At 39.2% G+C, this 27,946-nt stretch overlaps 2 protein-coding genes across 2 annotated transcripts; both read right to left on the reverse strand.

Moving 5' to 3' along the window:
• Positions 1–446: 446 nt before the first annotated feature.
• Positions 447–4,739, reverse strand: LOC131336309 (uncharacterized). The gene is made up of 2 exons (XM_058372096.1): positions 3,091–4,739; positions 447–2,262 (listed from the first exon to the last, which is right to left on the reverse strand). Exons 1-2 carry the CDS (start codon positions 4,425–4,427, stop codon positions 966–968), a joined length of 2,634 nt encoding a protein of 877 aa, XP_058228079.1. The 5' UTR covers positions 4,428–4,739; the 3' UTR covers positions 447–965.
• Positions 4,740–25,911: 21,172 nt separating this feature from the next.
• On the reverse strand, positions 25,912–27,912 carry LOC131336314 (glycosyltransferase 6-like). Its single transcript, XM_058372102.1, has one exon. The coding sequence runs from the start codon at positions 27,478–27,480 to the stop codon at positions 26,149–26,151; it is 1,332 nt and encodes a 443-aa protein (XP_058228085.1). The 5' UTR covers positions 27,481–27,912; the 3' UTR covers positions 25,912–26,148.
• Positions 27,913–27,946: the final 34 nt, after the last annotated feature.

Below are 27,946 nucleotides of genomic sequence, written 5' to 3' on the forward strand. Positions count from 1 at the left end.
TAAACAGTTACTCTAGGTGGGGAAAAAAAAAAAAACATGACCGTACTAATTTTAACTATAGTATGAAATAACCACGATCCAGATTCGATAATATCATGTAATGGACGATGTAGCAACATTCATTGGGAGTTGGAACACCCTTGGTCCTCGATCCATGGGAGTACTCGTCAACTGCAGTACTTAAACGAAACCACGTGATCGATCCCGAAAACTTATAGGGCACTCGTCAACGCAACACATTTTTGTGTCGTCCTCTAATTAAGCATATGGACCCCATAACAATATATGACGTTGAGAGGTATTGGGACACTATGTGACGGTGTCCAAAATCATCGTATACTCTCTCGATCAATCTCACTCTCTCAGTCAAATTGACGAGGCAAGTTCACAAACATTGATAGGTAATCGCACCTGCAAAATTGATAGACGTACAAAAGAAATGGACAAGGGAAAAAATCACTCTTACGTGTAGTCAATCTCCGAATGACAAGCAAGCAAGCTTTTCATCCTTTAATCACGGAAAAATAATCCACAAATCACTGAAAGTCTACATCATCGATGAAGTAATGAGACTAGCTTGTCCAGACTACCACTGCCAACCTAAAGAAAAGAGGAAATGATTTGGACACATATGAACGGCTCTCAAAACATCTTCGTCCAAATTCGTATAAAGAATATCTGTACCTGTAGCGTTACTCAAAGAAAAACAAACTCCCTTCCTCCCGAAACGCTTGACAACCCATTAGTACCACTGTTTTAACAAACATATACCACAAGAAGTTGACTGTAATTGGACTACTGTCCTGGCTAATGCCAATCACCACACCATGAAACGCATAAACTAGTACCTAAGAAACCACAACACCGTGCAGTTCTTATCCGCTCTCACCAACAATGATTCTTTGGTCTTGCGACATGCATGCCATAGCCCTAAACAATAATTTTAAGAAATCGTAAATCACTCATTATGCAGGAAAATTAAACGGCAAAGCCGACACATGGGAAGAATCCAGTAGATCTGGGTGCACAAACCCATAATTACGTAGCACTTGATTATCCGCAAAATTCAACGCCTTCTCCATCCCCTTCCAACAAGAATCGCCCGTGTACATAGGATTGTAGTCCCCGCTGCACGGCTGACATCCCGTGAAATGCGTGATACACGGTCGTTTCCCAGCATCCTTCCTATAACCAGCCTCCTCTAGATGCTTTTCCCATAGCGCACCGTAGCTCTCGCTCACCTTCTCCGCATGTCGCCTCCTTAACGTGTGCACTCGCTTCTCTATCCCCGCGTAGTTAGATGTCACGTTATGAAGTGTGCCCACCAAACCCTCCCAATACCCTTGGATACAATACTCGTGCTCCAGAAACACCTTATCACCCCATTTTTCCTTCTCCGTCATCAACAAATAAACCATAGCTGTCTGATCATCGGACATTGGATACAACTTGTCCTTGATTGTCGATGACAGGATTTGACCCCACTTCTCGTAGTCTGGGGTCTGTGGACCCATCTTGGCCCACGCTTCCATAAAATCAATGGACCATTGACAATTCCGAAAATAAAACACCCCGGCATTGAGCCCCATCCAGCTCGGATTCTCGTAAATCAACTTGGGCGACCCACCCACCACGAGGTTGTAATCCTTGTACCTCTCCAATGGTGGTTTAAAATCCATGTCAGTGAAAACCGCATCCGAATCAACCCACCAGATCCACTCGACCTCCGGGTGGGCCACCATTGCAGCCCGAACCACAGGTATCTTGGCCCAATAAGTGCCCATCTTTGGGTGAAGGAGGGCATTATTGTAAAACACATCGTACCCGTGGATTCGACAGTAATCAACCTTGTTCTTGAAAAGCCTCAGAAGCAAATGGTCGCCAATCGGGTTCTTGCACGGACCCGATTGAGAACCCGTCAGGAGTAGAATTTTGTCCCGTGCTTCTGCGGCGATCAACGGGTGATGCTTCAGCCAATCCCGTCTCTTCAAATCCCAATTCAGGATTGGCTCCTCTATCGTGTAGGTAACATTAGGCTCGTCATAGAATGTCCTTTCTTGTAGACTATTAGCAAAAACCGGTGAGATATTCGACATCTTCCCATCAACTGATGGAGTTGAAAAACTAGAGGGAAGATTCCATACCACGAGAAGAGCGAGAATGGCTGCTGCTCCGATGAGGAGAGAGAGGGGTCTGTTTGGGAGAAAGGAGGAGACAGGGGTTTGATCTGCTCTGGTCCTATCCATGGTTGGAATCTGCCAACTGAAAGGTTTGTGGGGAAAAAATGGAAGGATTTAGGGAAGTGTATTCCAGGGGAAGTTGTGATTGTTTGAAATGAAATGAAATGAAGTGAATGATGTTGTTCCAAGTTTAGAAAATATTGCCAAGGGGACAAGGGTATAAGAATTGATAATGACTTGTATTGTATTTTACCAAGAATTTCCTGCGCTATTTAGGGAGAGTGAATCGTCAGTTATCTCATCTTCTGTATTTATAAACAACCAATGGTCACCAAGCAAGTGACGCGGCCCAATCTTAACAGTCTCCACCCAATGGTACGTTGTGTCCCCTGGCTTCTTTCAAACTACTCTACTACTAATTAATGAGTCAAGCAACCCATGGGTGTCCTGGCAGACTGAAAACCCAATCCAATTCCTACTATTATTGGCCGTTTATTTAATTTTCTTCTAGCATCTATGGACTATGGTTGGACCAATCAGTACTCGGTTTGGTTTTAACCCGACAAGGGTTTCGGTCAGGTTTGGGTGGCCGTTTAACCAATCCGACTAAAGTCGGGTCAGGTCCAATTCGAACCCGACCAAAATCCGACCGTGGACAGCGCTACCTGGAACTTCATAGGCAAGGGTAACGATGACCAATGTTGAATTAAAACACTATCCTTTATGTACAAAATAAAAAGAAAGATAAAAGGATAATATCAAATGTTAGTATGATTAAAAAATATACTCGAAATAAAGGAATGCAGAAATCGCTAAAACCGTTTACTCCGTAATAACCCGGCGAGATTGACAGATTTAATTTAACCCACAAGTAGCATGGAACTGACAAATACTGTAAATCCTACTGTACTAGTGAACCTCTTCTTCTGCTGCTGGATAATCAAACGGCAAGACAGACAAGCGGGAAGCATTCGACAGGTCCGGTCGCACAAAACCATACATGCGAAGCACTTGATTGTCAGCAAAATTCAATGCCTTCTCCATCCCAATCCAACAGGAATCGCTCTCGTACTTCGGATCGTGCTCCCCGTTACAATGCTGGCAACCCGTAAAGTGCGTAATAAACGGCCGCCTCCAACTTCCCTTACCGTATCCCGCCGCGCTGAGATACTGCTCCCTTATCGCAGCGTAGCCTCCGGTCATCTTCTCCGCGTGCCGCCGCCTCAACCCGCGGACCCCTCTCTCTATGGTCACGTACCTCTCCGTGACGTCATCAACTGTGCCCACTATGTCCAGCCAATACCCGTGGAAATAGTACTCCCCCTCTATGTAAATCTTGTCCGTCCATTTTTTCTCCCCTTTCAATACCAAGTAAATCAGCGCCGACTGATCGTCGGAGTCCCGAAACATTTTGTCCGGGAGCGCTGATTTCTGTAGCCAGCCCCATTTGTGGAATTCTGGGCTCATTGGGCCCATGGAGGCCCACAATCGCATGAAATCCATGGACCATTGACAGTTTCGGATCAGGAAAATCCCGGCGTTAAGGCCCAGCCAGCTCTTCTTCTCGTAGACCATGTGGGCCCACCCGTGGACAATGAGGTTGTGGTCCCTGTACCGCCTCAACGGGAGCTTAAACTCCATGTCGGTGAAAACGGCATCCGAGTCGACCCACCAGATCCACTCGGCTTCCGGGTGGGCCACCATTGCGGCCCGAATCAACGGTAACTTGGCCCAATAAGCCCGCATCTCCGGGTGAAGAAACGCGTTGCTGTAAAAGATATCGTAGCCGTTGATCCGGCAGTAGTCAACTTTATTCTTGAACAACCTCAGGAACAGGTGGTCCCCGGTAGGGTTCGAGCACGGGGAGGGCTGCGAACCGGTGAGGAGGAGTATCCGGTCGCCGGCGTAACCGGGGTGGTTCTCGAGCCACTCCCGCCGCTTCTCGTCCCAGTCTTCCATCGGCTCCTCGATCGAGTAACCGAGACCCGGGTCGTCGTAAAACGTCGAGTTGGGTGAGTCGTGGCGGAGGTCATCGGCGGCGGGCGCGGTGGATGAGCAGTAGGCGGCGGTGACGCCGTCGGAAGCCAAGACGGGGTTTGTTGGGTTGTTCGAAAAGTCGGTCCAGGGTTCGGAGAAGTACCAGAGAGTGAAGAGGAGTACGGCAGCCGTAGCTCCGCCGAGAAAGAGCGGTCCGTCTCGGAGGGAGAGGGAGCGGGTGGATTTGCTTTGGACTGTGTTTTTGGCCATGGATGGAAGAGAGTGTGGTGGAAGAAGAAATGAGTTTAATTGAGACAATGACGTTGGAATTGGTACTGTTGATATGGGGAAGATAAAGGGATTGGTTCGAGGAAATATGTTTGCAATCGAAAGAGGAGTCGGCTAGCTAGTCTAGTCACGTTACTTGTGGTGGGAATTCCAAGCTGATTTTTGGAGGATATGCGGTTAAATTGAAAATAAAGAATGAAGGAGGAGGAGTACAACTGTACAAAGGCACAAGTAAAAGTAAAAAAGATTCCCTGGGGAGACCCCGGTTCCCACTACGGAAGGAGACCCCAAGGCTTTTGTTTAGTATAGTAGGGGAAAAATTTGAGGGGAAAGGGAACTTTGATCAGACAGAGCATCTCCCTTTTGCTGTTTAAAATCTATGTGCCGTGCGCGTTTTGACCGAAGAAACTTTTATATATACCCGGTATAGGAATCTTGGTTCGTTTTTAATTTTTCAGTTATTTTCTTAACATATTTTGATGATCAATTCCGTTTATGTTTTAGAGCTCAGCGAAATCATTAATCATGCCAAAAATTATGTTTATCAAATTTTAGTCGATACATGATCGGAACACATGAAAAATGCAAATATATATATATATATATATATATATATATATATTGGATTCCGATTCAGCGTGTTTTTGAATTCAATTTTTTTTTTTCAATTTTCACGTGTGTTGATCATGTATCTACTGAAGTCTGACGAACATGATTTTTAGCAAGATTATTGTTCTTGGCAAGCTTTACAAATTGAACGGATCCAATCATCAAAATATGCTGAAAAAATAAAAACAAACCGGAGAGGGACACCACTATCCCTCCTATACCAGGAATATATAGGGTGTCCTAAGCCACGAGTTTAAAGTACTTAAATTACGCTTTTTATACTCATTCCAAGAAAGTGAGGCTTGTCTTCAAATTTATTCAATAGAATAGAAGACCAAACCCACAATTCCTCACAAGCTGTTTTCATAAAACCACAAACAATAGAAAGACGTACATCTGCTCGACAACCACAAACAATAGAAAGACGTACATCTGCTCGACTGCTCGTTCACATTCTTCACTTCCCGTGAGCACGGGCTGTTTCATATCACTATTTATCAACCGGACAAATTCTAAAGCAAACGAAATTATGAATCTTTTATTCTACTCATATCTCCATATTTTTTTAGCAACTGTGCTATTGAAACATACACAAATAAAACACAGATCGTGCACAGATTTTGTGTCGGGCCCACTCCGGGCCTCATGCAAACAATCCGAGCTGTTCATTAAATGTAAAACATTTTTTCAAGGGCCTCCACAAAATATTAGCTCAATTCGATACGTATAAGTGCTCGATCCAATAATCAAACTTTTCATTCGGATTTTAGGATAATGAAAAGTTAGACAATTGGATCAAGTATTTATAGATATTGGATTAAGCTGATTTTTTGCGAGGGCCCTTGAAAAAATATTTTTTACATTTGATAAACGGCTCGAATCATTTGTGTGGGACCCGTAATGGGCCCCACAAAAAATCTGTGCACGATTTGTGTTCAATTACTTATTGTTTTTTTAGAGTCATTGGGGAAGGATTTTTTCATTACTTTTTCCTAATACTACTTTAGTAGATAATGGTATTTTAGTCCGTATAGAGGACAATGAATGATGAATAAGCTTTGAACTCTGATTATTTGCCATCACGTAAGTGCCAACAAGCATTGCAAATTGAGGATCGATGTCAGGTTTTGGGAAAGAAATTAACTGGATAAAAATGGTGATATGCTCAACGATGTTGGTTGTTCTCCAATTTCAAAAACCAAAAGGTCATCCAAAAAGAAAACAATTGAAAGGTGGAAAGAAAGGAGAAAAACAAACAAAGACTTAGGTACCGCTTCGCCTTTTTTTTAAATCTTCTTTTTCAAAAAGATGGTAATTTCAAATTCAAATATAATGAAAATGAAAATGAAAATAATTTTTTAATTTTTTTTGCACCGTTTAAAAGATCTTAATGAGATCTATCAAACAATATCCATATTGGTAGGAAAATTATTTGCTTAAATACATGATTTTTGAACTTTAAAATAATCTTCCTTTTCTAAAAGTTCATTTTTTTTTTTAAATCGGAACGGGGCCTTATACTGTGCAAGGAAGGTGGGCACAGCTTGAATTACGTGTCTAAACAAGGAAAATATCACCACTGGTTCACGAAAGAAAAAGAAAATCACTTCAAGCGAAATAGGATTGAGTCCTATATTTTGTGTCAAGTATTAGAAACTTGAGTTCTGGACAATTTTTCACTTTTGCAATCTCACCCGATTTCGTGTTTTGTACGGCTCTTATGCAACTGTAATTTTTTTCAATAATTTTAGTGACACACCTACACTCACATAGTGTGTGTAGAGCCCACCACTCATGTGAGTGGTGGGTGTGAGTTTGGGTATGGAGCACCATTGAATTTTTTCTCCTTTAGACGTTGAGAATTGAGGTCATTTTGTATTTAATTGTTTGAGGTCGTTTTGTTAGTTTTGTGTTTTGTACGGTTGTTCTGTTTCTTGGTGTTCCATTTGAATAGCATTTTTCATGTGTTCATCGAAAAATTGGTAAAAAAAACCCTGCAATGAACCAGAAATCTGCACTTGTAGAGTTTAATGGTTAAATAACATTTCACTTACGTAATTATAAAATGGGAAATAAGGGTAATATCGTCATTAGAAGGGTAATATTGTCATTAGAAAAAAAGTATCGGATTTTGATTTTCGCACTCCACTTTTTACTGATGGCGCTCCACTTTGTTCATGAAGTTACTAGTAACTTCACATTAAAAGTGAAGCACCATCAGTAAAAAATAGAGCGCGAAAATCAGTTTCCAAAAGTATTCTGGACTTTTATAACTAGTATAGTCAATCAAATATTCTACAACCACATCTAAAATCATACACCCAAATACACACCTTCTTACGAAACACAAGGGTCCCACACACACTGCACAAGGGTCAGTGTGTGTGGAACCCTTGTGTTTTGTAAGAGGGTGTGTATTTGAGTGTGTAATTTTGGATGTGATTGTAGCATCTCTCATAGTCAATAGTGTTGAATAGTAGTGAAAAAGTGACGTTTTGCGAGTTTTCATAAACACAATATGTGAACACAAATCTTCACAGCTTCACCCAATGGTGTTCGCACTGTGTTAAAGCGTGGACATCTCATTTCTCGATAGAATTTCGATGATTCGAGCCGCTTAATGTGTTCAGAATGTGATTTTAAGAATAACATAAAGAAATCGACAAAAAAAATAACCGAAAAAGATATCAGAGCAAATTTTTTTAGAATCATTCAATGAAAATTGCTCGAATGAAGGCATTCGGAAAGGTCTTTTTTTTTTGTTGATTTTTCTCGGGGACCTTTAAAATCATGTTCTGATCACATTGAGCGACTCGGATGATCGAAATTTGAAATTTGATCGAGAAAGGAAAGATTCACACTTTGCTGAGTGCGAACGACCTTATAGGAAGAGAACTGTAAATGTGAATATATTTATTGAATCTAACTATTGCCCTTGGGACATCTAATACTCCCTCCGTCCCTTTTTTTGTGTCAAGTATTTCATTTTGGGCTGTCCCTTAATAAGTGTCCATTTTGTAAAGTTAGGGGGGTAAAAGTTGGTGTATTGTCTATTTTGTCCCTAAAAGTAAATTTTATTTTGAAAAGTTAGTGAGTAAAAGTGTAATGATGATGGGTAAGTAGGGAAAGTGGAGGAAAAAGTTGATGTGAAAAGTGTAATGATGATACCTTTTTAATAAGTTGGAGTTACGAAGCAGGACACTTAAAAAGGGACGGAGGGAGTAGAACTTTATGACAAAGTGAGACCCAATCCCAATTTTACGTGCCAAGTATTTATTTATAGTTAAAAGAATTGATGAGGGCTCTATTTTAATTGGACTCCTCGCATGTGCGAAATTGGAACTTAATAAATTAAATAAAATTAAAAAAAACAATTTAGATGTGCGTAAAAGTAGAAGGGGACCACTTTTATGCTTATGAATGTCGGATAAATCTAAACTCTTCTCTCAACTATCTTTCTTCTTTTTTTTTTTCTTTTTTTCCAGTAAACCAAATGAGAAAATCTTATTTACGGAGTTGCTGTAAACAAGTATTTATAGTACTCAATTGTGACCATCAAAAAGTGTTTTGTATAGTTAAGATGTTAATAAAATTTTTTCGGAGAAGAGTTAATTGTGACTGGTCATAGTTGAAAACGAATCTCAGTCATTGATTGTGCAAATAGACGGCTGAGATCGATCCGCTCCGTGAACGGGTTGTTCACGAAGCCTTCATGAAACAGACTATCTGAAACCAAATATTTCTCTCTCCTATCTTTTGTCTCTCGGTCTCCTCTCTCTTTTTCTAGTTGTACGTGAACAAAAGACCGCGCCCTCTTACCTAAATCTTACAACGCTGGCACGATGCTACCCATACAACAAATATTTACATATTCTGTACACAGATCCAAGCAATTCATTAAATGTAAAATATTTTTTAAGAGTTCAAATCAACTCAATCTGATACTTATAGTTGTTTGATCTAATTATCTAACTTATTATTTCGATATTTTTTGCTTTCTGTAACTTTTTGTTTAATTTTTCGTTGTGATTTTGGAAATTAATCGTTTGTCTCGACGAAATAATGAATAGCTCAATCCGATACATGGAATGAGAGGGGCTGTAGTGCACCCGCCGCATTACACCGTGTAGTGTGGCCGATTTGACCGTTCATCTTGACATGGACGGCTTGGATTTAATCCGAACTCCTATAAATCCTAGCCGTCTATTGTTCGGATTAAAATCCGAGCCGTCTATTGTCGAGATGGACAGCTGGATCGGGTGCACTACATGTAGTGCGGGGGGTGCACTACAGCACCCCCGGATCCCGGATACATAGGTTGCGTTCTTGTAAACTTATAAGTCTGAAACTTATTATTTTGATATTTTTTACTTTTTTTTAACTTTTTTGTCATAATTTCTAGGGTTAATCGTTTGTCGAGACGAGACGAATCAGAAAAGTATAAAAATATAGATTGATATTGAAAAAATTCAAATTAGACGGCACTTTAGACAAATAAGACATGTTTGATACTTTTTTCGTCTTTAGTGAACTTTTTTTGCTTTTGATCATAATTTTAGTAATTTATTAGACTCCTCTTGTCGAAACGAATGATAAATTCAAAAAATATCACGCGAATCTAATAAAAATTCAGAAAAGACGAACAAAACACACAAAACGAAAAAGAAAAATAAGTTTACAAGAGTGGAGCCTTAAAGTTGTAAAATTTATAGTATGCAACTGGTAATTATCAATAGTTTAATTGGCCAGCAAGGAAAAATAAATAGGTCAGAATACATCGCATAAAATATGTGAACAGCTAGCCTTCAATTTGCAAAAATAAATCAAATCAAATGGTCCTCGAGTCGTGTACTATGTTTGGGCTTTAAGAAACTGATTCAGATTACCCAATGAAGTCTGGGCCAGCAATTGCCCAAGTCGGGCCAGTCTCAGATTCGGGGCCTTGAAAACAAAGTTGAGAACATAACAGTTGCAACAAAGTTCTTCCGCAAACACTTGAGCGCTTTGTTCACTTTTGGGGTTCTCAGAACCATCCCTCCTCTCTCTCTTTTGATACCTACTTATTATTCATATCTCTCTTATCTCTTTCTACTTGTTATACCTAAAAACCAAACGACACTATTGACAGCGGCTGAAACAGTTCACTCAACGGTTATGTGAAATTTTTTATTTTGGGGGAATTTTCTTCTACTGAGTCAAAATTGATAATCAGTTAATTATTCGATTTAGATTTATTTTTTCTATGCAGACTAAGGTTTGATTACTTTAGCGGATTATTCACTCAAGAAGGGCCAAAAAGCGAGACTATTTTTTGGAGACTATTTCACCATTACCATTGGGTTGTGTTGAATCTTTAGAACCAAGAAATCTTAAACTTTAACAGGGTTCAGATATAATTCACACGTCATAGTATGACTTATGCTGCTATGGGGACCGACTATACACAGACAAGATAGAAAGATAACCCATTTTGATAATGTCTGCAATCACTTATGCTGGGACAGAAGGATAATCCATTCGAGCAATAATTTTCAGGGCGACAATTTTAAAAAATGGTGGAAAATTCGATCACAACAAGCGTGAAAGTCTTTTGATTGGGAACAATGGGAAGCTATGGAGATTACAACATCTATAGCTGAGCATTTCTAATCCTTCAAAAAAATCCATAGCTTTCTCAGCACCCAAACAGATGCATTGTGATGTAGGACAAAAATGGAGAGTTTTTATATTTTATTTTTATTGTTTTAGAATAAGAATTTGACTAGGAATATTTTCGTTTAGGTTAGAATTATTAACTTTCCGTATTCGGTTTGATTTTGATTTCTGCCTTTATTAGGATTCTTGGTCTACAAGAATTAGGATTTTATTTTAATTAATTAGGAAATTTCTTTTATTTAATGCCGCTTGTTTTGGCATGATTTATTATTTCTTTTACAGTAGGATTTCTAGGGTTAGGGTCTTATAAAAAGGGCTGTAACCTATTCAATTAAGAAGACTTTAAAACTTTTATAACTTTTATCAATAATATTCAGAGATTTTCTCTTTCTTTCTTGTGCGCAAGAATTGCTCGTTGCGACGAGTTGTTTATCTCGTTTGGACTGGTACACTAACTAGTCTCTCGTGAATTCCGCCGCGTCAAGTGGTATCAGAGCAAGGCTTTGCCTGGTTCGATGTCACCAAACAAAGTTGAAGACACACCCATTGACGTTGGTCGTGGGCGTGCTGACCTAAGGAAGATGATGGAGGATACTCGAACACAAATACAGGATCGAAGCACTCAGTTAGCCGAAATCCGTCAAGATACTCGCACTCAGTTTGCAGAGATCCGTGATTTACTGCATGGGTTGACTCTACAAATTCGCCAAAGGCCAGAAAGGGTTGAGAAGGATCGCGCGTTGGGATTTGCCCATCGCCAACCTCTTAACCAGAATAGGAACCGCGTTGAGGGATTTGCCCGCAACCAACCTATTCACCAAAACGTCTCCGGAGGATATTCTTATTATCACTACGATAGTAGGAATGAATTTGAAGGCGAGTTATTCGAGGGCCATGATGATTATCAGTCGATAAAGCGACAAACAAATTTCAGGTATTACAATAAGTTGCCAAAATTTAGTGGTCTTGAATTTTTTGAAGATCGTTTGGATTGGATATTGGACATTGATGATTTTTTTGAGTATACGAAAACTCCTTTTGAACAAAGGTGGAGGTTTTTATTATTGAAGCTTACGGGCCCGGCGCTACAATGGTGGTTAAAATTACAATCGTCAAGAGATCGATTGGGCAAGCGTCGAATTCATGCATGGTCGAGAATTAAAAAACTTTTGGTAGAGAGATTTTTGCCCTGGAACTATGAGGAATTACTGAAGGAAAAATATGGGCCAAAGCAACAGAATACAACCATTATTGCCAAAGATGTTGAACAAGTTGCAAAAGAGGAGGGAGATCGGATTGAACTTGGTGACGAAGAAGAAGCTGGCGATGAAGCAGTTGGTGGCAAAGAGGAATGTTTGAGTGCCCCTATGCTCGAACATCGGTTGGATTTAGATGGAGGTGCAACCAATGAGGTAATTGCAAGCAAGGATGAAAATATCGCAACATTGTATCAAGTACGAGAACCAAAGGAAGAGGAAAGTCATAAATCAGGACCTATAATTTCTCGACATGATGATGTCTTCCCTAATATTGAGCCTTGTGAGCCACACGGAAGTATGAGTGGTCCCAATGGTGAATTTGGTACAAGATCTCTTAATGCTACATCATTCATACATGATGTACCAATTAATTCTGCTATGGATCAACATAAAGAGAAATTGGAATTTCTGCATGACGTTCAATTTATTGATTTTCTTGGGTTGGAGCAGTTTGAGTTTTCACTCAATTCTCGTATTGTGAAAATTGTCAATCAATTGAAGTGTGCAAAAAAACTATCTTGGCAAGTGTACTTTTATTGGAAGACGAGCGAGAAGTTGAAGTATTCCAAATATTTATTTATTTGGAAAGGCAGATGGCAAGTTTCTAATGAGAACTCGAGGGCGAGTTCTTTTGAAGAAAAGGAGACTGATGTAGGACAAAAATGGAGAGTTTTTGTATTTTATTTTTATTGTTTTAGAATAAGAATTTGACTAGGAATATTTTCGTTTAGGTTAGAATTATTAACTTTCCGTATTCGGTTTGATTTTGATTTCTGCCTTTATTAGGATTCTTGGTCTACAAGAATTAGGATTTTATTTTAATTAATTAGGAAATTTCTTTTATTTAATGCCGCTTGTTTTGGCATGATTTATTATTTCTTTTACAGTAGGATTTCTAGGGTTAGGGTCTTATAAAAAGGGCTGTAACCTATTCAATTAAGAAGACTTTAAAACTTTTATAACTTTTATCAATAATATTCAAAGATTTTCTCTTTCTTTCTTGTGCGCAAGAATTGCTCGTTGCGACGAGTTGTTTATCTCGTTTGGACTGGTACGCTAACTAGTCTCTCGTGAATTCCGCCGCGTCACATTGACAAAAAGAAAGCTGGTTTTTCTGTTTTTACCTTATGGGGGTGCCTAGGCCACCTTCCCAGGCGGGATTAAGAGGCTTCAATTTCTAAGAAGTAGAAGAAGAAGAAGAAGAAAACACCAGAATCAAACCCAAAAACCTGTGATCTCGACCACCATTTTTCAAGTGGTGTACGTATGCTTTGTAAATGGCTATAATAACAAGGGCAACGTAAATCGCTAATATGGACACAGAGTCAATTAATTGTGTATTTTGTTGGAAAAAAAAATACAATGTATACAGAAAATCCAGAAAAAAAAAATTCCATTACAAAATGATAAATTGAATTACAACGAATTGAAATTAGAGATTCAGAATTGCAAACTGAATACAATATAGAGTTGTGAACCGAAACCCGTGTTGCACACGATGTCCTTAAAACTAGATTCGCCACCTACCAGAGGGTGTTGAGGTTAAGTGGTGTCTGTCTCCCAATATTGATCTGGCTCGGACCGTGAACATTGGAACACCACCAATAAACGCCTTGACGAACTGACTCAGCATCTGCCTCTCTCTCTCACAAAAAGAATGAACTCAAGAATTTCAGATAGAATTCTTGAAGGACGTAGAGAATTCAGAAACTAGAATGATCTTCTGTAACACCCCGACCTTTATTAAACGAAAAAAGAGAGAGTAAGGACTCAACATCTAGTGACCGCTTACCATTAGACCCTAGAAAATATACTTATTTGTAACTTAAAGCCCATAGAAAAACAAAAAGAAAAAAGAAAAGAATTAGCGTATTTTCTAAGATTTTCGATATTGTCCCAATCTTGCAAAACTTCATCGTGAGGCAAGAGTCCTCGCGAGATGGACAACTGTAATGTTCAAAGAATTATAAGGAATCGGATTAGACCTTATGGGATTATTCTAGACTAAATATCTAATAGATACACTTGGATTTTATTAGATTCACTAAGATTTGATATATATTTTATTAGATATTTATAGATAATGCATAGATTATTCTAGATATGAAAAGCCTCATATAAATAGGCTCTTTCCCTCCCCTCCCCTCCATACACCACACACACTACACATACGGCACTTAGCTGAAGGAAAGGAAGGAAGGAAAAAAAGAGAGAGGAAGAAGGAAAGAAAGGAAATCAGGGGAGGAGGAGAAGGAAAAAAATAAAATTAATACATGAGGTGAGTTTCACTTCCCCCACTACCGTATATACACACTCACACTTGCACTTGTATAAATCTACATAATCTCTTCTCTAATTTCCTATACAAAGTCATCCTAAAAATGAGAGTAGGAAAATGGCCTTCAATAAATGATTCCGTAGGATGCCCAATTTGGGATTGAATCGTTTAATTTATTCCTTCAGGTTGGTAGATATGGTTTAAGGTTAAAAGAAAGAAAAAAATGAACCAAACTTCTCACATAACTTGTGGTTCGGCTTGACACGTAGTTGGACCAAACTCAAGCTCAAACTCAATACAATCTATGAGAGAGATGATAATGATAATAGTAATAAAATAGATATAGGGATAGCAATGAAAAGTAATATTAAAATAATAATGAACTAATTGATAATCAATGAATTAACGTGGATGTATAATTATTTGGTCCAACAGGTTCCGGAATTAATAAGTAGGTATTCGCACGGTAGATTGTGTTTCTTGAACGAGGTGAGTTACTAATATATTCTAGTTACATATGTTTTTCAAAACTTACTTTGTGATTGTTTTTATAAAGTATTATGATAAATAAAAATAAATTATATAAGTATAAGTTGTGAAAAGAAAGAAAAAATTTATAAAAAGACATGGGATTGATTTTTAAAAGGAAGTTTAATGGAAACATCTGGGCGAAGAGCTCTGAAAAGCTATGTTTGAATTGGCACCTATGAATTGTGGAAAGGATACAGCCGGGTATCCATTGGATTGATATCAATTCCATTATTTTGCTGGGGTCGCTCCCCGGACTACTGGATGGTAGCCTAAGATGATGGTCAAGACGATGATTAAGATGATAATATATGATGATTATGTTGATGATGAATATATCTCTTTTTGTCTCACTTGTGGTGATTGCAACTTGCATATTAATGTTCTCTCTCTTACGGTTTGGCAAACTGATGGATTATTATTTTTACTGATTATGTTGTTTAATCTCATATTTATTATGTGGCCTTAATATATCATAACTTCCTTAATTGATTTTGTGTTTCATAAAATATTTTCAGGAAATCAGTGTTAAAGAAGGCTTATCTGTTGCGTGTGAAAGATATTAGTTGTTATGGCTAAATAAGGAAATAATGTGTTAGTGGCGTTTGTGTGTGCGAGCCACAATTATGTAATTTTAAAGTTGTAATCGGTGAGTATGCTAGACAACTTTGAATATAATATTTCATTAATTTTTAATTTATGGTCCTGGGAGTTTTGAATGAAAAAAAATAATGATAATATTCTTTTTATTGTATGATATCCAGGCCTGGGGTGATTTTTAAATCACTGGCCACGTCACGAATTTCTACTCATCAGATTTGGGTCTTGACATCTTCTTACAATCAAGGAGAGACCATTGAATTGTTGTCGGAAATCAATACAATTAAAACTACTAGAATGAATTCCTTGGCATAAATCTCACATCATGGGGTATTAACCATCCATAACCACTGGACTTTAGAGCTGCCTTGTCCAGATTCGATGAACCCGATGAACCAAAGTGGATTTGTTTGGTTGCCTTCGTTCACAAATTTTCCAACATATTTGAGAAGGAAAAGTTAATAACTTGTGACCATATGCCACTTTTTCGACAACATTGACGCAAATACTAACGTTCTCACATTAATTGGAAGTTCATGGGGTATAGACATATCTACAAATAAAATAGAGGGGTTTAAGTCAAAATTGATCAAAGTACAAGGGGTTTATTTAGAAGTTTTTCTTTAGTGATTAGTGACAGGTTTACTTTGCAAGATGGCAGATCGATCCGAGGAAGAAGATCAGGATCTTTGCATAGAAAGCTAACTTTCTGTCAGGCTTCTGAGTCAGCAAATCAATCATTGACACTATATTACAGGTAAGATATGTATCGGTACCATGAATCATCCTAAATTTATCGCTATTAGTGTTATTGTTTTACAGACAAAGATTTGGTATAATATATACATTTATTAAAAATAATAATTAAGTAGTTCGATCCCGTCTAGTATCGGTACCGCGAATCGTCCTGATTTTATCGCTATTAGTATTATTGTTTCACAGCAAATGATTTGGTATAATATATACATTTATTAAAACAAAAATTGTAAGTAGTCCGATCTCGTCTGGTATTGACTGATACTGTTTGGTACCATCGTACCATCTGGTATTTGATTGGTACGGATCGGTATTTAAGCCGCAATGAAATTAGAAGTGGAGGGTACTAGATTTCGTCAATACCAGTGCGTACGTGCCGATATAGTACGAGATTCAATACATTGCTCATTTGTTATGTTAGCGGTTAAATTTTTTAAAGGAATAAATGGGATATAATAAGAGAGCGATAAAAAGGTGGATACATTGAAGGATGAATTATTTTAGAAGAAGGGGGTTAAATGTTACTCCTACTTGGTTTTGTTTAGTTTTAATAAATGGAATATGTATATGCTAGCTTGTATTGTATAGTTGATAGAAAGGGTGGATAATCTACAATGGTAATGGTTATGAATATTCAACATTCAATTTTAATAAATTACATATCAATTCATATATCACAAAAAATTACTACCGGGAGTTTAATCACCTTGTTTGATTTTAAAAATAGATTTGAAATTATTTTAAACTATACAGAATGAGTCATAAGAGATATTTTTGGCATTTAATTGCACTTTTCTGGGAACAAAATGGAACTATTCATATTATTTATATTAGAAGTCATGATCAAGAGTCAGTTCCCTGCTTAAAGCATTTTCCGTGCTCAGAAATATTAGAAGGTCATAATCATGGAAATAGAACAATTCGAATTTCTGTAATTAAGTTTGACTGCAGAGCATTTTTAATTTGGGAAAAGGCGATGAGTCATGATTGAATGGAGAGAAAAAAATAGGTCTAATAGAGGTTTAAGATGAGGAGAAATTTTTCAGTGCCGGGAGGGTACCATGTGGTGTCCGCTCGGCATATCCGAGCCGTCCGATGCGATTTTGGACTGTTCAAATTTGGAGAGAGAAAAAGGAGAGAAAAAGAGGAGAGGTGAGAAGAGAGAGAAGGTTTTAATCTGAGCCGTCTAAAAAAGCATCGGACAGTTCGGGAGTGCCGAACGGACACCGCGTGGGAAATACCCGCTCGACATTGAAATTTTTTTCTAAGATGAGGGTATATATAATCGGGTTAGATTAGGCCGTGTTTCCACTATATTGTTCGTCCACAATTTATTGCCTTCTACTAAACTTTTTACTAATTCATAAGATTTTCAGAAAGTCTACTGGTACATAAAATCTGTGCACAGATTGTGCACAGATTTTATGGTGGGGCCCACCATGGGTCTCATACAAATGATCCGAGCCGTTCATTAAATGTAAAACATTTTTTCAAGGGTTTTTATAAAAAATCAGCTCAATCCAATATCTATAGGTGCTTGATATAATCATCTAACTTTTTATTACCCGAAAATCTGAATGAAAATTTAGATAATTGGATTGAGTACTTATAGGTATTAGATTAAGCTGATTTTTTATGAGGACTCTTGAAAAAATATTTTACATTTAATGAACGGCTCGAATCATTTGTGTGGGACCCGTGGTGGGCCCCACCACAAAATCTGTGCACAATCTGTGCACAGATTGTCTGTACCAGTAGCACGGTTCTAAGATTTTTTGTTCCCTCCAATTTTTATTTGACCCGGTTTAGTCCTGTAATTTTCTATTTGGTCCATTAAGCTCAGTCAAAAGTGGAAACAACTTCTCTACATGTTTTTTTTTTTTTTTATAAGTAAAAGAATTTTATTAATCTCCGAATTCGAACTTCTCTTTATGTTGTTGAATCTACACCTTTTAAATTAGTGGAAACCTCACTTATGTGTCCCAAGGGGTGTTAAGGTCTTTAATTGCATCACAACAAGGTTTTAATTTGACAGTCCAATATGGCGGCTTTAGAGCATCTCCAACCCATACTCTATTTCTTTATTTTGGAGGAAAAACATTTTTCAACCCATTCTTGAAAACTCTCCTCCATTTGGAAGGATGAACTTTGATCCTCTAAATATAGAGGATGAAGGAAAAAATAGAGGCTCTCCTCCAAATATGTGTTGGAGTTGAGAAATAGAGTATTGGGTTGGAGTTGAGATAAATAGTACTGATAAGTATAAAATAATGTAACGCCTCTCAATTTTGGTCAGTAAAAATTTCGTTAAATATTTGAATTTTATTTGAATTACTTATTTTTCTCTTGAGTGGCTATATGATTTCTTATTTTCCGTCGTAATTAGATTTTGTTTATTGGTTAACTCTCGACTAGAAACCCTACGTGACCAATTTAGTTAGTTTCCAACCGACTATTTGGAGGAACCGAGCAACCAACTTACCTAGTTACTAGATGAACCTTTTGGACCTTTTGAAACTTTTGAACCTTTTGCCTTTACCCATTGGTCCATAATGGTTAGGATAATTTTTGTCCATTGGACAATAAACTTTTTTAAAAAAAGTACATGTAGTCTTTTCAAAATTTTATTTTAATAAAAGGTACTTGTACTCCTTTTATCCATTGGTTATTAACAGCAAGGAGAATTATTATCCATTGGGTAATAACCGTTAGGGAAGTTAGTGACCCTTGGATAATAGAGTCTTTTGACCAAATAAAGTACCGATGTGACTAGGGAATCTTCCAATAAAGTTGATTTGACTAGTCAACCTTTTCAACCCTAGAAATTTCTTATTTATTTTCTTTTATTATTTTGGATTTATTCTTTGTCCTTTGGACAATAAATGTTAGGAGAACTATTATCCATTGGATAATAGAAACCCTAAATTTTATATTCTTTGCTAGAATATCAAGTACTCATAAATGGAATTTTATAATTTTCTAAAATGACAATTTTGATTATTTTATTATAAAAAGTTTCCTAGTTACTATTGTCCATTGGATAATAAAAGTTAGGGTATATATTATCCATTGGGTAATAGCCTTATTCTTTCAACTAAGTACATGGGTTTAATAAACTAGTCTTTTTCAAAAACCCCATGGGATAAGGTACAAATATTTTATTATGGATGAGGTACAAATATTTTATTATGCTAGTACTTGGTAGTCTTTAAAACCTAATATTCTCCTAAGTACTCTTTTACTATTTTATATTGGGGCTTTGTACCCAATTGGATTAATTTATTGGAGAGTTGATCTTCCTAGAGTACATTTGTACACTTGTCTATTTTGTTTAGTCAAACATGTGCCTAATTGAATTTCTTTATTGGGTATTTGATTTTGTGAATCTTTGTACTTTGTACTTTCTTATTCTTTCTTGTTATATATATATATATATATATATATGTATGTATGTATGTGTGTGTGTGTACTTGAGAGAGAGAGATGGGCCGAGAGAGAGAGAGAGAGAGATAGGAGAGAGACAGGGAGAGATTTTTGTTGTACTTCCTTGATCTTTCTCATCTTTTCAAATTCTTGGTGAATCTTCCTTCCTAGCTAAGAAACTAGCCATCCATTAACCTCCATTGTACTTTTATATTTGTTTTAGACAAAATCTTGTACCATTGTCTCCAAATCTTCCAACAAATCTTCCATAATCCATCCAAGGTACACCATTTAGCCATGCAAGCCTAGGGTTAGCCTTTTGACCTTCCATGAGTGCTTGACAAGTGTCAAAAGTTGAAGAATGAGAGAGAGGGGGGGCCGGCCATGAAGAGAGGAGAGAGAGCCAAGATTTTTCCTATAAATAGGACCCCATTCCAAGCATTGAACTCACACCTTCTCATTGCTCCAACTTCTCTCTAGAAATTCTTGTTCTTTCTTTTGTTCTTCCTTTGTTCTTGAGTTCTTCTTGAGTTCTTCAAAAAACTCAACCTAGGCCGCCACTAAACCGCCACCCGACCACCCTTCGATCTATAAAGTAGAGTAGTGTTAGTCAAGAAGAAGTTTCGAGAGAAACCTTTCTCTTTCGAAGCTCCCGAAGGCCTACCGTAGGAAGTTACTCCGTCCGACCGCCGACTAACCTTCCGTAGCCGCCCTACCGCCAAGAAGTAAGGTAGAACCCCTTGTCCACTATCTCTAAGTATATGTAAGGAAATCCTTACTTACTTCCTATTTACTTACTCAAGTATAACGTTGTTATTTTGCACCGCTAATTATATGAAGTGTATCTTTACCTATTTACTTTAAGTATTCGTATTTTGATCTTTAGGATGGTTATGAGTATGCATATATGAATTGTTTGTGGTGTGATTAAGCATAAGTGATTTCACTCCAAAGACGTTCGTACATGTGGCGTTGTGCTTTGAATAAAGCATAAGTGATACACTCCAAGGGCGTCTGTACATGTGGCGTTATGCTATAAGTAGTGATTGAGCGTGATAAGTAATATAGAATTGGATTATCTGGTTAGAATGTTTCATGCTTATTTTTATCCTACCGCGGAGTCTATGCATGATAACGAGACACGAGAACCGAAAGTAGAAACATGACACCTAGGGTGTGGTTAATGAAAGGAAATATTTTTCGAGGAAGAAAATATTTTGAAAGCACAAAATGACCGATTTTGGGTGGCATTATGCGAGTTGTGTGTGTGTATGTAAAAGAAACATTTGAAAAGGGTGAAAAGTTTTGGAATCCACAATGTGGCCGGACTTGCCCATTGTTTGAGGTGTGTTCCAATGGGATCCGGGAAAAACGGAACCATTGTGAGGATGTGTGTGTGCCAATAGGAACCCGGCGCAGCGGAACCGAGGTTGGGTGAGTTAAACGAAAGATTTTTAAAATGTTTTGGAAACCGCAATGTGGCCGGACGTAGTAGCCCATTGTGTGGTGTGTGTTTTGTGTGTGTTCCAATGGGATCCGGAAAAAACGGAACCATTGTGAGGTTGTGTGTGTGCCAATGGGAACCCGGCGCGGCGGAACCATTGTGAGGATACTCGGGAACCCGGCGCGGCGGAACCGAGGTTGGGTGTGTAGCTTGGTTATTCGCGGTACGGAGCCAATGCAATTGTGTGCCAATGGGAACCCGGCGCGGCGGAACCATTGTGAGAATACTCGGGAACCCGGCGCGGCGGAACCGAGGTTGGGTGCGTAGCTTGGTTATCCGCGGTACGGAGCCAATACAATTGTGTGCCAATGGGAACCCGGCGCGGCGGAACCATTGTGAGGATACTCGAGAGACCGGCGTGGCGGAACCGAGGTTGGGTGTGTAGCTTGGTTATCCGCGGTACGGAGCCAATGCAATTGTGTGCCAATGGGAACCCGGCGCGGCGGAACCATTGTGAGGATACTCGGGAGACCGGCGCGGCGGAACCGAGGTTGGGTGTGTAGCTTGGTTATCCGCGGTACGGAGCCAATGCAAATGATTTTTTAAAAGGTTGGGTGTGTAGCTTGGTTATCCGCGGTACGGAGCCAATGCAAATGATTTTGAAAGGTTGGGTGTGTAGCTTGGTTATCCGCGGTACGGAGCCAATGCAAATGATTTTTAAAAGGCTGGGTGTGTAACTTGGTTATCCGTGATACGGAGCCAATGCAAATGATTTTGAAAGGTTGATTTGTAATGTAAAAGTGTTGACACAGTCTACGATAAGTCGCGTAGGAGAAACCCGGAAATCTTGGACACCAACGATAAATGATTAACGAATGTGGATGTGTCATTGTTAACTGTGTACATACGTATCATGTGGAAATTGATGTTTGTATAACCTGTTATTTGTAAGTTATGGGATTACTCTGCTGAGTTTTGTAGCTCACGGTGTTGCCTCTTTGGTGACCCTGACATATTATATCGGTGGTGACGCTGGTATAATGTGTCAGATTTTGTAGATAATCAGGGTAAGCAGATCACCGTGGAGGCTTTTGAAGCTGAGGAGCTGGCAAGAATGGAGGAGCAGGAGGAGCTGTAGTTAGGAACCCTAGAACCCCCCTCCATTTGTGTAAATATTAAACTATTGTGGGAGTTTTGTTGTAATAAGAGCCAGACTCTATTTTGAGGTTTTTAATGAAAATGTCTTTTTAACGTGCCCAAAATTCGGGGCGTTACAAATAACCTCCCAAGGTCAGCCCAGACCAAGATGCCTAGCTCAACACAAAGGGACATGTAGGGGACCTAGTGATGTGGAGCTTAGCTTAAAGAGCTGAGCTCAATGGACCAGCCCAAGGGCAAAGGTCATCTCAAGGTCAGCCCAAACCAAAGAGCTCACGAGCACAGCCCTAAGGGCTCAAGCTAGAGTCTCAAGAACACAGAATCTAGCCTATAAGAACTAACCTCTATTAAACTAGCTCAAGGACGGAGACCAGCTCATGAGCACAGCTCATATAAGAATACTGAGCTTAGCTCATATAAGAATACCGAGCTCAGCTCATCAGGTGAGCTCGGCAAAGATGGAAAACCTGCAGTCAGAGACTTATAAAATACTCCACAGCAGAAGTTCATACAGTCTATGGGACTCATAGAACAACCAGAACCTTATCTCATCAGAAGAGATTAGGCCACGAGTCTTAGAGGATAACCACAAAGATTCATCTACCATGGAGAACTCCTAAAACTAATAAGGACCAAAGAAGTTCAAGGTAAGGAGAACACTACATCGTATTTCCGTCAAGTACGGATAAGCCCAAGAGGTCCCAGCACCATAAGAACTCTTAACCTTGATAACAATTGCAGAGTCCAAGGGTGAAGGGACTCTTCAAGCCTGATAAGGGTCAGGGGAATCCTAAGATGAGGAGGACACTCCAACACCTATCTATTCCCGCCATGAACGGATGAGACTTAAGAGTCTCAGTCCCAAGGGATTCCTTTCAAAGATGCCTATATAAAGATCACACCTCTATATCACAAAGGTACGCAATGCAAATACTACAGAACTCATACTCAGTCCATACTCTCTTCTAAAAGCAGATCGACTGACTTAGGTATCGGAGGGGTGATGGCGACAGCCACGCCGGTGCCCATAGCTTTTCTATTCTGTATTGCAGGTCGCAGATCAAGCTCGCCGGAAGCCACTTCATCAATTGGAGGGTCCGATGGACGGTTAAGGAACCCCACCTCCGGAGGTGACAAAAAACCGCTTCATCAAGTACAATCCTTTAAATCTACTTTTCAAATAAAATAGATTAATTTGATCCTCTCAAATAGAGATTTGGAGGGTGTTGAATTAGAGATGCTCTTACAAGCAAGGAATGATTCTCTCACATTACGATTCTTCATTCGTGTAAAATGAGACCGAACCACTAATTAAATACCATTAGACCATTCAAATAGTTTACTAATTCGCAAGCTGGAGTTCTTTTTCATCTTCTATGCAAAAAATTAACTTGGTCTGATATCAAAATTCGATAGTCATATGAAGTAGTAATCATACACTTCATCCTTCCCAATTTACTTGTCTTAGTTCTATTCTAACTCGATAAAAAAATTAGCTATATCTTTAAGGTGGTAATGAATTTTATATCCAATATGGATCTTGTTTGATAGATCTCGATTTGTTTTATAATTCAATATTTTCGAAATTACCTAAAATATTATAAATTACAAGATATAATTAATTGAAAAGTGGCATAAACTCTCAAAAATGACAAGTAAATTGGGACGGAGGAAGCTTTATTTTTGTGTGAGAGTTGGCACCTCTTATGATATGTACTTCTCATTATACCCTTAATTTTTTCTTCCCTGTTCTGATTCAAAATGTATGTCAAGGATAAAGAGTAATCTGTAAACATTTTTCACGATGATGCTTATACACTTTTTATTGTAACCCAACACATAGAAGAAGTTAAATTTTCTTTTCACTTTTTTTCCGTTCACACTCTACTTTCTCTTATTTTAGCTTCCTAGCAGAATATTCTCTTATTATAATTAATTGAAGATATATTTTTTTTTTTCAATTCCTTCATCAGGTTAAATACAATGATACATGAAGGAGCGGAGATGCACTAGCATTTTTTTAAAAGTTTTTTCTAGCATTTTCGTAAAAAATAAGAGAATTGTCACGTGAACTATACGTTTATGGTCTCCTGTGTTTGAAGATCTTTAATTACTACAGGGAGACTGTCTTATTTACTGACCGACCAACACAGTCGTTCAAAAGTGTTCTAAACGGTCCGGATTTTGATGAAATTTTTCCGAGGAACAGTTTGACTCTTTTCCGGAAAAGTTACATTAACATTCCGTCATTCCGACCATCCAAAACACTTTTGGACAGTAACGATTGAGTACTCTGTAGACAGGATTTTCTCTACAACAGGAGTGGAGTTGACCTTTTGTGAGGAAGGTGGTTGCATGGATCTGCACGAGCGAGTATCATGGATCTATGCACCCCTTTTCTTGCCATGTCCCTTTATGTTCTTAGTTACGGAGTATATTTAAATAAACTAAGAACAACTCTAAAAGTTGCCGATTTTTACACTCTCACATGAACTAGGTGACGCTGCTAAATTCATGGAAGTGCGTAATACGAAGTGTGTGAATCCCCACCATAAGGTAGAATATTGCTCTTTCATGTATGTAAATTAGGGTTTCATCGTGCCTGAAGGCACGGCGCAACGTGAGATCTATTTAGTGGCAATTGTGTAATTAATATTATTTGAGGGGGGGAGGGAGAGCCGTAGAATTTATGGAGCAAATCAATGGTTATGATTTATAGAGAGATAAGATTCAAAAACTATTCTCCCTTATTATGTAAATGATCATTTTTATGAAGGGAAAAATAATATTATACCCATCTAATTACTACTATTGAATTGGACTGTCACAGATTTACAACCCAATTACGACCCAAATGTGTAGGCCCTAAAACTAGACTAATTGAACTATTATATCTCAAATATATTATTTTAATTAAGACACTTATTACCTAGAAATCTAGAATGTTAGAACACATAGAATATTGGCACAGACCAAGTAAACCAAGAATAGTTTGAACATAACAAGATTAGAATTAAAAGAGCTAGCCTGTGAGAATAGGAGGCACGCTAATAAACAGTCTCTTAAGGAATATTTTTCCCCTTGTGAAAGTTCAACCCGAGCGTACTAGCACCAACATTCAATTAACGCGCTCGCAAGCTAATTTCCTCATTCGATGTTAACAACCACCAAGAATATTTCAACGAGTCACAAATCGAGTGGTCCACCAGAAATATTAGTGTGCATCACCATGTCCGTTTTGAAATTTTGGGTAATGAATGGATAGAGATAGATGATAGAGAAATGAGAGTAATAATTAAGAGAAAAGTTATTAGGGACTGTGCGCATGCAGAGCGAGAATCCCAAATTCAAAATCTCAAAACGAACATAGTCTTTATCTCCATTATTGCAACTGGATCTATTTCTTAGCTATTGCCCCTTTTGAAATTTTGGGTAATGAATGGATAGAGATAGATAGATAGAGCAATAAGAGTAATAATTAAAAGAAAATTTATTAGGGACTGTTCACATGTAGAGCGGGAATCCCAAATTCAAAATCTTGAGAAAATTTATTAAGGACTGTGCGCATGCAGGGAGAGAATTCCAAATTCAAAATCTCAAAACGAACAGAGTCTTTATCTCCATCGTATTGCACTTGGATCTATTTCTTACCTATTGCAAATAATGAATATTTCCTAAAATATTGTAACGACCAATGGTTTAATAAACAAAACATTTTGTAACGGTAGATAAAAGAAAAAAAAAGTGACAATTGAGTGGAGTAATAATTCTTTGGTTTTTATTAAAAACATCAATAACATTAACCATTCGACAAGAAATTCGACTCCCAATCCCACCTCATAAACACATCGAAAAATTAGCTTTTTTCAGATGGCGGGAACCTAAAAGCTAGCAAGCTTATGGAACGTACAGTAGTAATGACCTAGCAAGAATGACAGATTTCAATTTTAACCAAGTTTCCAAGCAATTGACAAAAGAAAATGCTGCTAGTTACTAGTATACTCCAATGTCCTCCGCCGGAAAATCAAACGGCACGACTAACGAGTGGGAAGAATTCAGCAGATCCGGCCGCACGAAACCGTACCTGCGAAGCACCTGGTTATCGGCAAAATTCAATGCCCTCTCCATCAACACCGAGCAAGTGTCCCCGTTGTACGTCGGGTTCCGGTGCCCGTTGCACTGCTTGCACCCGGTGAAGTGCGTGACAAACGGCCGCCTCCCGCTTCCCTCACCGTACCCGGCGGCCTTGAGGTACTGCTCCCTCAGCGCGGCGTAGTCCACGCTCGTCTTCTCTGCGTGCCGCCTCCTCAACCGGGCCACCCCTTTCTCCATCCTCTCGTAGCTCTCCTTCGCGTCGTCGATCGTTCCCACCACGTCCTTCCAGTAGCCCTGCAAGTAGTACTCCTCTTCAATGTAAGCCTTGTTCGTCCCTTTCTCTCTCTCCTTCAACAACAGGTAAATCAGCGCCGACTGGTCGTCGATCGTCGGAAACCTGTCGGAAAACACCGATATCTGGAGTTGGGCGAACTTGTGATACTCCGGGCTGTGCGGGCCCATGGAGGCCCACAATTGCATGAAATCCATGGACCATTGGCAGTTTCGGATCAAGAAAACGCCGGCGTTGAGCCCCTGCCAACTCTTCTTCTCGTAGACCAGGTGGGACCAGCCGTGGACGACGAGGTTGTGATCCTTGTACCTTCTCAACGGGACCTTGAAGTCCATATCGGTGAAGACGGCGTCCGAGTCGACCCACCAGATCCACTCGGCTTCCGGGTGGGCCAACATCGCGGCCCGGATCAAGGGTAACTTGGCCCAGTAGGACCGCATTTTCGGGTGCAGCAACGTGTTGCCGTAGAAGATATCGTAGCCGTTGAGCCGGCAGTAGTCGACCTTGTTCTTGAACAATCTCAATAACAGGTAGTCCCCGCTCGGGTTCGGGCAAGGGGAGGGCTGTGACCCCGTGACGAGGAGTATCCGTTCGCCGGAGCCGGCGTAGCCTGGGTGGTTCTTGAGCCACTCCCCCCGCTTCTCGTCCCAGTTTTTCATCGGCTCCTCGATCGAGTAACTCAGCCTCGGGTCGTCGTAAAACGTCGTGTTCCGCGGCTCACGGCGGAGGTCATCCGCGGCGGGTGCGGCCGAGCAGTAGGCCGCCGTGACGCCGTCGGAAGCCAATACACCGTTTTTCGGGGTTTTTGAAAAGCCGGGCCAAGGTTGGGAGAAGTACCAGTGAGTCAAGAGGAGTAGAGTTGCCGTGACCCCGGCGAGGAAGAGTGGTCCGACTCTGATGGAGCGAGTGGATTTGTTTTGAGCTGGCTTTTTGGCCATTGCTAGACTGGCAATCAGAGAAACAAGATCTCGTTTGAATATCAGGCAGGTTCGGCGTAACTGGTTGACCTCATCCAAACGTGACGCTGATCGATGGTTCACAGAAAAACTATCATCCTAGTATTAATTTGGTTCAGCGCGGCAATTATAATTAACGACGACGACGTAGCTCTGCCGAGAAAGAGCGGTCCGACTCCGATGGAGCGAATGGATTTGCTTTGCAGTACTGTGTGTGGAAGAAACAAGATCTGTTTCAGGTTCCATATTAGAGAGGCAGCTGGGTGTAACTGGTTGACCTTGATCTAATTAAACGTGATACTATAGTTTAAAGAAATAATGTTAAGTATATTTATTTAATTTAATTTGATCCAATCGACGTAGGACTAGAGTAGTAGACTAATCACGTTACTTTCAGGAGGTTTATTTAATTTGTTGGAAGTTGACATAAGCGATAAATCCAAAATAT

This window comes from Rhododendron vialii, chromosome 8a, assembly GCF_030253575.1.
Source record: "Rhododendron vialii isolate Sample 1 chromosome 8a, ASM3025357v1".
NCBI lineage: Eukaryota > Viridiplantae > Streptophyta > Magnoliopsida > Ericales > Ericaceae > Rhododendron > Rhododendron vialii.

Bases quoted from the DNA above. Each gene is read 5' to 3' on its own strand.
- LOC131336314 (XM_058372102.1), bottom strand. From the start codon at position 27,480: ATGGCCAAAAAGCCAGCTCAAAACAAATCCACTCGCTCCATCAGAGTC.
- LOC131336309 (XM_058372096.1), bottom strand. From the start codon at position 4,427: ATGGCCAAAAACACAGTCCAAAGCAAATCCACCCGCTCCCTCTCCCTC. The intron at 2,263-3,090 runs GTACAGTAGGAT...CAAACCTTTCAG, and splicing joins GCAGAAGAAGAGGTTCACTA to TTGGCAGATTCCAACCATGG.